Source organism: Ctenopharyngodon idella, chromosome 24 (assembly GCF_019924925.1).
Source record: "Ctenopharyngodon idella isolate HZGC_01 chromosome 24, HZGC01, whole genome shotgun sequence".
Classification (NCBI taxonomy): Eukaryota; Metazoa; Chordata; class Actinopteri; order Cypriniformes; family Xenocyprididae; genus Ctenopharyngodon; species Ctenopharyngodon idella.
The window spans coordinates 16030840-16041771 of NC_067243.1; the positions used below are offsets into that span (position 1 = coordinate 16030840).

Genomic DNA, 10932 nt, shown 5'->3' on the forward strand with positions numbered 1-10932 from the left:
ACTTTCAAAATCGAACATGAGGAAATGCTCTTCTATATTGTTCTATAGGGTGACTCTGTATGACTACCAGGCCATGTGTAAGAACGCCCATCATCACACTAGTGGAGCTCGACCACTTCTCAGCGTATGTACATCTTGGCATCTATTACAGAGAAACATCTTTATAATGTAGTCTTTACTGTGCTGACACTCCACCTCTGTTCACCTCACAGCCTTTCTATGGTCTGCTGGCGATAATAAAGTGGTTCTTCTCACATTTTGTGATGTAAGTGCCGTGTGAGGTTGTGCCACTAGAAGGAACATGAGCTATTTTTAATTCATTTGACATGTAATTTGATTTGCCAGTAGAAATGTATTCTCATATCTAAACTTTCAGGTTTCTGTTGGAGTTCAACATCTGCGGACTTTGGCATAGCGACTATGTAGTGGATGGTAAGTTAAAAAGTTGAAGGATGTAACAGTAAAACTGCTTAAACTGGACGTGTGCGCGACTTAACAAATGTAGACCGATCCCAATATAATGTCATGATGTGCTTGTAGTTCACAAACACTGAAAAATCCTCAAACACCCATCTCCATCTCCATAAGATTTTTGTATCATTTAATGTGTCACCTTATGTATTGTCTCATCTATTCATTCTCCATTTCCATTGTTGTTCATCACTGTGCTGTAATTGTTTCTCATTGACGCTGTGCAGCTAAAGCTGGGTTTCATGCAAGTAAGTATCCATAAGCCCTGCTGAGTGTGTACATGAGCGTATGTCCTTCATCTAGTTCGAGCCTTTTTATAGCCAAGATTGGCTTACTGAAGGTCTCCGTTAGAATGCCAACTTTGATCCTGAAATTGCAATTTGTAGCTAATGAAATGCCTCAGTCATCTGTAGTGCTTTTAGATTAGTATATTTCTATGGTTTTCTAGACAAAATATTAGTGTAGTCTGAAAGTTAGTCTGTAATATTAGTGTAGTCTGAAAAAAGATCTTCATTTTTTATGCTCATTTTTAATACCAGTCTTTAGAATGTTTAAAAATATAGTCATTTTTATATTGTTGTTAACATATTTCATTGAAATTAAAAATTCTAAATGACCTTTGTCAACCCCTTTTAAAAAAACAAACATTTTTTTCCATTTCATTTGTTTTATATAAATTGTATTTTATTTTTATTCCAATGATTTCATTAAAATAATTTATATATATATATATTTGTATTTTTACATTAACAATGTAATTAATGTTCTATTTATTAAAACCAAGCCAATCTCATCAAGTCAGTGTTTTAAGCATTTTTACATTAATTCCAAAATAATAACTAAAATCAGTAATCATTTAAACTATATATTTTATTTGTTTATTGATGTTCAGCTGTTCTTTTTAATAGTCAACTTATTTCAGATCATCAGTCATGCTCGGTAAACACACTGTCACAGACACAAAGATGTATCTTTAATTTCACCGACTGCTCACTAAAACCCCCCCAGGCATCATGTTTTCAGGCCATTTCAAGTTTGAATTTGACTTGACACAAAGCAGTGATATCAAAGAGGGTACTTACTTTTTAATTAGTCTTCCCATTGATGCCATCATTTTGTTCATTCAGACTGATGCACGGAACATGCACGTAAACAAGAGGCGGGATTTATCGCACAAACCAATCATATCCAATCAAAGCGCGATGGAGGCACTGCCTCCTCTCACGTGACTTTCCCCCATTCATTCTCTATTACCCCCCACTAAACCCACCGCACACTTTAGGGGGTCTGTTGATTCTCTATGAGCTCAAGGGAGGCACAAGAGACGCAGACTCCCGCTGTAACTTTACCTGCGGGAAACGCCCCTGATATATATATATATCCATCCAGTTTGAAAACCTCTGGTCTGCACACAGACTTTATGAAGTACTTATCTGTCAGTTATAATGAAAATCTTGTCTTCTCCAGCACACAAACAGAAGAAGGTGGAACTAATGCAGCCTTGTAACACAGAGTATCCCAGCTTCATGTATGACTCATCCATCAGAGAGACCAACAGCATCATCAAATGTGGCCGCTGTCAGAAGTAAGTCCATCTGTCAGATTGTCCTCAGGTTTGGTGGGTTTGTACCAGTAACAATTTGTCAATTCCTCTCTGTTTCTCTGTCATGTTTCAGGATGTTTGTCCTACAGCAGGTTCCTAACAGCAACCTGGTCATGCTGGTGGTCCAGGCTGACTGCGACTGCTCCCGACAGTACGCTCCCATCACACTAATGCCCAAAGAAGTCAAATATATCCTTCCATGATGATTATCTTGTCTTTGAAATGTTGTTTTGGTTAAACTTTGTTTGAAACTGAAGTCTTCTTAACTTCTTTGAACATAATGCCACAGTTAAGTGCAACAGGATGAAATCTCAGAAGATTCGCAGACGACCTGAGTCTTGTCACGCATACCATCCTCATGTAAGCCAACCCGAGTTACAAGTCAATATACATACACACACACACACACACACACATACATATATATATATATATAGTTACAACCTTCTTTCATTTGATTTAAATCAAATTAGTTTTGCATCAAATACAGTGTGATTTTTGGTAATCGAGATCTGGATCCCTCCATAACTGGCACAAATTTGCAGAAAATTACCATTGTTTGGCAAGTAATTATTTATGGACAGTTATATATGTATTCCCCAACTACAAATTACTGTTTTGTTGTATTGTGTTCTTATAGGAAAATGCCAAGGACTGTGGCGGAGCATGCAGTATAGCAGTATCTCTCACACTGTACTTCATATGTCTGGCTATCTCATTGGCCCTCCATTGAATAATAAAACATCTATCACCGCTATCCTTCAGTCGACCCAAGACGCACCAAACAGGACACTTTTGATTATCAACTGTGGATCTCTAGGATGAGGAATTCAACCAAAAACAGCTTTATACTATATAGAATTTGTTATTACAGTTTAAATGGATAGTTCACCCAAAAATGAAAGTCGTACCGCTTTGGAACTACATGAAGAAGACTAAATGATGACCGAATTGAGTGAACCATCACTTTAATTTGCTTCATACACAGCAGTTCTGCCCCCTACTGGACTCATTATGACACTGCACAGATTATATTTTTCTCAGTGGGAGCAAAAGCGAGAGATATAATCTTAGATTGTCTCGTGTGACTTGATGTTATACATCAGATCTGCTATTCTCTTAATTTTTTTTTATAATATGTTTAGGAATATGATGAATGTTTTAAAGCAAATATAGAGCAGTGGCAGCTAAACTGCTGCTTATTTTCATGATGGTTGCTACTTAATGTTTTTCATTGAGCCACATTTTCTGAAACTGTAATGAAAAGCATTTCATATGTTGTGTAAGGTGGATACAGTTTAATAATTTTTTAAAACAGACTTATATATGTGTGTATTTTAGTATCTGTATGCTTATTGATACAATACCAATAGTTTTTAAATATGGCTTGACAATGGTTGAAAAATGTTTTACGTGAGTACAGAAAATAGCGAATGATGGACTTATTTGGTGTTTGTGTGATTAAAAAGTACAGTGTGAATAATTTCTGAACTTCTGTACAAGTGTGAATAATTTCTGAATTGTTTAATGTATTTGTGTGTTTTTATATACACAAATGCTCACTTACAGTTTGAATGTCCGCTGAGGAAAGCAATATATTTGTCTTTGTCCTTTTAACATCAGGCTGTCATCACTCCCATGACAGCGCTAGTCAATGCATTTGTCAGTTGCATCTCCTAAGATGCTGTTAAAGTAAAAACAACGTCCTTGTTTCAGTCCATAAATTTCAATATAAAAGTCTTTGCGACTGACTCACTCATAAAGCCAGTCTTTGCCGCCATTTCATGGCGTATTAACGTAACTTTCACTGAAGTCAAATAGGCGCTGTGTTTACATATGTTTGCATATCAGAGGTCGAAACAACTATATTCTTACCTAAAAACAATCTTAAAACTGCATTCCGTTACAAAACAACAGTAGTATCTATAAAAATATGCTGGGTTTACTCGTCCGCCATGACACTCGCTTTGAGAATGCTGACAGCGGAGTGATTCAAACGGTAAACGGTTCCCATGGCGATACTGGCTGGAAAGACCACTCAGCCATTCAGATTCGAGAACCAGAATGATAAAAAAAAGATACATATATACATACACATATTTAATAGAGTACCTCAGGGATGACGTGTGTTTGTAGGCCAACCCGTAAGTTAGCGGCGCACAGGTTCCCTCGATCGAAAGCCTATGCATTTTTCCCATAGACTTTTGGAAAATCGCAAAAAATAAGCTCTGTGTTTAACTAAGGGTTATTACACTCACACGTTTTGTCTATCAAGATAATCTCTACAAGTTAACACAACATTTATACATTTTGAAGCCTTAATAAAGTCGTCAGATATAAAAAGCTAACAGTAGGCTATAAACGGACTACAGCACACCATGGTCGCAGATCAACGTCACCACCACCAAACTTCCTCAAACTTTATTTTAAAAAATAACTTTATTTAAAAACATGCTCGCTGATTATGATCTGCACTGTGTATGAATACCACTTTTTCATGAGAAATGCTGTCCAAATGTCCTGTTTGTCATGATGACATCCCCACCCAAAGGAAGTAGTCCCTTTTAGCAATTTAGCAATTTTAGCAACCAACGTTTTTAAGACACAATAAAGGTTTAAAAAAAAATCACAAGCAGGTTATAACTGGTGTGTTTTATGTCATAGATCAAAATGTTAAAATATTTAGAGGCTTTGTTAACCACAGACCTTATTTCAGGCGATTTAGCAAAAAACCCATTCAAAAAACCCATAGACTTTAGGGTGATGGAACCAGAAGTCCTAAAATGCTAACTCGCTTCCGGGTTTTGCATACAAAAACACGTCATCCCTGAGGTACTCTATATAAAACAGAACAGCTAAATAACACACATGAAACCACAATAAAGGCCAGAGACAATATTTATTGAACACTGACTGTTCTGACAAATAAATATGACAATAATAGCACTGATGTCCAATGTATTCCCAACTGAAGTGCCAATAACTTTAAAAAGGGTGACTTGTTTTTGGTTTTAAACCACTTTACTTTTTTAGCATGTTTGCCAACACTGAAAAATTAGGCAACATTAATTCGCAGCGTGAAGTGGAATCATGAATATCCTTTATCACAAGTACAAAGTGACAGAATGCCTCCTTTTTCCCCCCACGGGAATTGGGGAATCACAGGAACCGGATTCCAGCCCCGAACTGCACTCCATCACATATCCTGTGACACAAAACACATCAGTACATAATATCATAAATTCATAATAAGAGAAGAGAAATGCTAATATATTAAAAGTGTATCACTGTGTATTAGTGATTGATTGTGTGAGAGTGATTGTCTACCTGTCTCCGCTCTGGACGCCCATGGGAATGCAATAGTTGAGCTCCAGACGAGCGATGTTCCCCAGACGCAACACAATGCCCGCTCCATAAGACCAGCGGATACACTCGGCCAGTTTGCTCAGGTGTGCCCTCGGCCCTTCCCCTAGTGGACAATTTAAAGTACAGCAACAAATTTAAGTAAAAACAGCATGTTTAATAAAACAAAAGAAGAAAAATCTGCCCTTCACAGCATTTTTTTTTATCTTACCATAGTTGAGGTTACACAGGTTTCCGGCATTGAGGAAGAAATGTGTCCTGAAAAAGTCTCCGAAGCCGCCTCGGCCTGGCCTGAATGGAAGAGGGGTGTACAGATGAAGCCCCCCAGCCCAGTACGCCTCCCCACCGAGGTAATCGCCTGTCATTAAAGTGAGAAAGCAAACCTTAGACATGAATATATTATAGAAATATTGAGCTTTGTCAGGGTCAGAGTGATTTACCTTCACTCTGAGGGCCGATGCTGTACATGCTGAAGCCCCTCACACTGGTCGGACCACCCAAATAGAACCTAAATACAAGTTTAAAAACAAAACCACCATTACTTGGAGTGTTTGTGGGTCATTTTCACCAGTGACAGAGGGAATTTGCTAACCTGTCAGCTATGCAGGATGGCTTCTCTCCAAGGGGCAGCAACATACCACCCCACAGAGAGGTAGAGAGCACCTATAAGAGACGAAAATCAACAAACAGAGCCTTCCAAAAGTGTCTAAAACATTAATAAACCAGTAACTAAAACTAAAAACATTTATGTTAATTAAATTACTAAATTAAAATTACTAAATTGTTTATATTTTCCACTTTTATTTGAGTAAATCTGTTGTTTTTATCATTTTATGATTGTACTTAGTTTTTATTTGAGTATTTTAGCATTTTACTAAATATTACTACAGTACATACTATAGTATAATAATGATGATACTAAAATAACACTGCAACAAACATAATGTTTTTTCCAAAGCATCTCACCGAGTCCCAGAGGAGAGTCTTGTTGAGTTGAATTTCAAAGTCTTCCTTCAGGAAACTTACATCTCCTCCAGTGTAACCTGCCAGTTCCTGACAGACCATAACAATTAAGTAAATAATGAGAGTTTCATTTTTGGATGAGCTATTCCCTTCATTTACAAGGATAACAAACAAACCTGGTTGATCTTCAGTAAGGCACCTTTTCTTGGAAGGATGGTAGAATTGCGTGTGTCGATGACCATTGAGTGCTGTGAGGAAAACATCATATTCAAAATCAGATATGATATATCAATGAGTGGAATAGCAAAGCCAAGATTTAGAGCAGACACATACGGAAAGTGAGGACTTTAGGGAATGGCCACTCTCCTCCCGGACAGTGAAGGAGGCCGTACGGGCCAAACAACCCAGCTCTCTCCACACACCCTCCCACTTCAAAGTGTGATTTGTCCTCCAGATGGGGAACTGGGGATCATAGATCAAACAATGGACAAATAAATAATATCTTACATATATACTAAAACTTTTTAATCTACTAAAATTGTATTACATAAAATAATATTGGTTTAATTAAGAATAAAATAAAAGCATTGTAAATAAATAAAGGGTTAGTTCACCCAAAAATGAAATTTCTGTCATTAATTACTCACCCTCATGTCGTTCCACACCCGTAAGACCTCCGTTCATCTTCAGAACACAAATTACGATATTTTTGATGAAATCCAAGGATTTCTGAATAACCCATAGGCAGCAACGTCATTGCACCTTTCAAGGCCCAGAAAGGTAGTAAAGACATCGTTAAAATACTCCTTGTGACTACAATGGTTTAACCTTAATGTTATGAAGCGACCAGAACACTTTTTGTGCGCAAAAACAAAAATAATGACTTTATTCAACAATTTCTTCTCTTTCCTGTCATTCTCCTATGCTGTTTACAATGTAAACACAGTGCAGCGCTTCCGGGTTCAACTTCAGAACGCCGGCTCAGTATTGGTCGACGCTAATGAGTCTGCGTTCTGAAGTAGAACCTGGAACGTTGCACTGTGTTTACAATGTAAACAGCGTAAGGAAGGGAAGAAATTGTTGAATAAAGTCATTATTTTTGTTTTGTTTTTGTGCACAGAAAGTTAAGGTTGAACCAATGTAGTCACATGGACTATTTTAACGAAGTCTTTAATGCCTTTCTGGGCCTTGAAAAGTGCAATGACGTCAATGCCAATGGGTGGTTCAGAAACTCTCGGATTACATCAAAAATATCTTAATTTGTATTCCAAAGATGAATGAAGGTCTTAACAGGTTTTGAATGACATGAGGGTGAGTAATTAATGACAGAAATTTCATTTTTGGGTGAACTAACCCTTTAATATAAATAAATGCCTTAATGAAAATAAATAAATGATCAAAATTAAATCCCTTACACTGAACTCTGTGGAGACCCCTCGGTCCGTTTCTCTGAGTGAGCTCCATGGGAACTGCCCCGTGACTTTATACAAGTTAATGGAGAAGCTGAAAGTAAGAAAGAAATTGGCTTGACCAAGTCTGTTGTGATTGGTGTCGGAAACAAAACGCACATTACCATATCTGAATTTCAGCTCCAAAGGCTTCCTTAGCACTTGTATATGAACAGTAAAGATGGTGTCGGTTTTATCGTATCAATACGAGCGCGAGTCCTCATCATTTTTTATAGTGCTTGCAAAGCGTATTAAAAGAGAATCTTTTTGATATATCGACAACACAAAACAAACTCTTCCAGGCCTCAGCTACAACTACAGTGTTTGAGGGCGGGTCAAAGTAGACGTTGTTCGCAGGCAGCCAATGAAGACCATAGACTGGCATTATGCAAATTTGTTACAAACCCACATAGGTTTGTGCAGGAAGTAAGTCTGGAATTACTGATGACTCTAAATTACACACTACATGAAAGGTAATATCTGAAAAAGCATGATAGGGGAAATTTAATGACTAACTTCAATGACTGACTTGGGCAACTTGACATCTCTAACAAAATTAAATGTAATTGTAAATAGGAATCTTCACTACAAGGCCAAGAAACATACTTCCGCTCGAAGTGTCCAGGCTGGGGCTTGAAGAATGACAGGCCATATGAGGTTTCCTTAGTCCCATAAGAGAACTGAAAGGTCAGCTTCTCTGCACGGCCAAAAACATTGGGCAACTTCAGACCCAGCACCTGAGATGAGAACCAGAAAAGCACTTTTGTAAATAATCTGTTTTTCATTGTAGACACACAGCCAGCAGTGATGATGCAGCTCGTCAGTAGCTCACCATGCTTCCTTCATTGTTCCCGACCATGGTGTTGTAACTACCCGTCATTCTTCTCAGCTCCTTCACCTCAAACGTCACATCCAGTCCATTAGGCAGCGCATCAGTACCTTTTTTTTTTTTTTTTAAGAGAAATTCAGACTTTAATGCATCGCTTTGATTATTGGTTATTTACTATTGATTGTTTGCATAATCTTTGTACCTTCAGCAGTGTCAATGACAACTTCCACATGTCTGAATATCCCCAGACGCAAAAGTCTCTGTCTGGCCTCATGGGACTTCTTCATTACCTGTAACAAATTTGTAAATATAAACACAATTTTAAATATAATTTAAATATAGTTAAAATCATAAATGTATATATATATATATATAAAATAATCATGTTTTAGTAGTTAAAATACGTATATGGGTCAATGATGTGACGAGTCATTTTTTTGTCCAAAGGCCTTAATAATAATAATAAAAAACAAAGATATGACATCCAAAGTATGTAAGGTAGTACAACTAGATCTCTTTTATTGAATCCAAAAGGTTTTAATTATATTTTCCTACATATAAAGGTATTTTAAAGATTTTGAAGTGTCAAAAGGTCATTCGGTTTAACCGTCCAAAGTCCAATACAGCCATTTCATTTGTGATTAAAACATCTTAAAATGTAATGAATGTATATATTTTTTATTCTGGCATGATTTTATATAATCATATATTAACATAGTGCAAAATGGTATTAAAATTATGTGTAGAAGTTGTTGCTTTGTTGTGAGAAAGAATGTCCGGAAAAAAGAATTTCATTGATGTCATTCGGAGTAACCAATATAAAGGGACCATTTTGGATCAAGTCATGCGGTCAATATCATGTGACAGGATGTGACATCATTCAGACACCTGCAAAGGACCACATGGTCACGAAGCAAAGTAACTAACTCTCTTTTAACTATTTGAAAAATTCATGTTTTCACTTGCTCATACACATGTCCCTAAACATCAGGTCATTCGATACAACCGCTATAAAACATGGAAAATGTTGTAATATTTAAAAAACTTGTACTAAATAAAAAATGTTTGATTGTCCTTTTGCTAGCTAGCTAGATATCAGCGTTTTAACATTATTTGAAAATATCGTCATTCGGTATAACCAAGCGTGTCATTCGGTAAAACCGAAATTTTGGTTAAACCGAATGACTTTTTTGGTGACAAATTTTGTCCATCTTGTAAAAAATGACAAAAGCAGTGTTAATTGATTATAAAAACCACATAATCTCATTGTTAACACTTAATGAAACTTCATAATTAATTAAATCTCCATTCTGTTTTTTTACACTTTTAAAAACCTTATTCGTCAATGACCCATATAAAGTAATTGCAGACCTAGAATACTCACATCAATTAAGTTTTTGGCACGGAAAACATCAGCAATCTCATACGTTAAAAGGTCTTCCTTTGTTCTTCCGAGACCATCAATGTGTACATGTTGTACTACAACCTAAACAATTGAAAAATACATATGAAAACACCAATATGCCTGATTTGAAACTACATTTATGCATGTACAAGCACTGGATATACCAATCTTACATCTTTATTTTCAAGAACTTCCTGTTTCTCTTCATGCTCTGGTTCCCCCAGGTCCATGTCATCTGCCTGAACCCCCAGTTCTGGTCCTTGCATAGGAAGGGGTTCCAGACTCTGGGTCAATAAATATGTAGCAATGAGTTATAGTGTTTTTTCGACTTATTAAGTTATTACATTAAGCATACTCAAAGAATCTGATTTCTCTAATAAATTATCTTAGGATCACATACAAAATGTAAAACTGCAATAGATATACTATAGAATTGTGCATGTATAAAGGCGATGAGGTAAATATTGTATATAGCTATAGTTTGTCATTGTCAATTGCTACATAAAGTCTGTGTAAAGTGAGAGTGATCGTTTATATGTGCAAAATTTATTTATTATCTTACTGACAATTAATCTGGATCAATGTGTAATACAAAACGTCATCCTGAACTCGGCCTGTCATTCAAAGACTTTTCAGAGGTCATTGCTTTAGCTTTTCCGACAACTCTGGAAAAATGCGCTTACCCTGGCATGCACGGTCCCCATGTTTAAAAGTCTGTTTACATTCAAACGTCCCCAATGTGATAATAAACACAGTTCAAGCTAAAACAGGACAATCCGCGGTCTGACTCTGGCACACTACAATAATCTCCCGGCGGCCGCCATGACACTTGGTAACCACACCCATCGGG

The 10932-nt window shown here is 36.7% G+C and overlaps 2 protein-coding genes across 3 annotated transcripts in view; one reads left to right on the forward strand and one right to left on the reverse strand.

The window, feature by feature from the left end:
• The window catches only part of cacna2d4b (calcium channel, voltage-dependent, alpha 2/delta subunit 4b), a 38899-nt gene extending 35334 nt beyond the window's left edge, over window positions 1–3565 (forward strand). For both annotated transcript variants that reach the window (XM_051884810.1, XM_051884811.1), the window contains 7 exons: window positions 49–124; window positions 213–265; window positions 377–432; window positions 1939–2056; window positions 2148–2263; window positions 2352–2434; window positions 2715–3565. In XM_051884810.1, the coding sequence (XP_051740770.1) occupies window positions 49–124; window positions 213–265; window positions 377–432; window positions 1939–2056; window positions 2148–2263; window positions 2352–2434; window positions 2715–2807 (595 nt within the window). In that variant the 3' untranslated portion in view covers window positions 2808–3565. The remainder of the gene's footprint in view (window positions 1–48; window positions 125–212; window positions 266–376; window positions 433–1938; window positions 2057–2147; window positions 2264–2351; window positions 2435–2714) is intronic.
• A 1389-nt stretch (window positions 3566–4954) lies between these two features.
• On the reverse strand, window positions 4955–10928 carry samm50 (SAMM50 sorting and assembly machinery component). The gene is made up of 15 exons (XM_051884854.1): window positions 10766–10928; window positions 10256–10366; window positions 10062–10163; window positions 8880–8967; window positions 8681–8787; window positions 8455–8585; window positions 7816–7903; window positions 6734–6862; window positions 6577–6648; window positions 6404–6490; window positions 6030–6100; window positions 5878–5945; window positions 5649–5795; window positions 5402–5543; window positions 4955–5279 (listed from the first exon to the last, which is right to left on the reverse strand). Exons 1-15 carry the CDS (start codon window positions 10784–10786, stop codon window positions 5234–5236), a joined length of 1410 nt encoding a protein of 469 aa, XP_051740814.1. The 5' UTR covers window positions 10787–10928; the 3' UTR covers window positions 4955–5233.
• Window positions 10929–10932: the final 4 nt, after the last annotated feature.

Coding starts and splice junctions, on each gene's coding strand:
- samm50 (XM_051884854.1), bottom strand. CDS start 10,786: ATGGGGACCGTGCATGCCAGG. Junction 6,863..7,815: donor GGGTCTCCACAGAGTTCAGT/GTAAGGGATTTA, acceptor TATGATCCCCAG/TTCCCCATCTGGAGGACAAA. Junction 5,796..5,877: donor CATCGGCCCTCAGAGTGAAG/GTAAATCACTCT, acceptor CTTTAATGACAG/GCGATTACCTCGGTGGGGAG.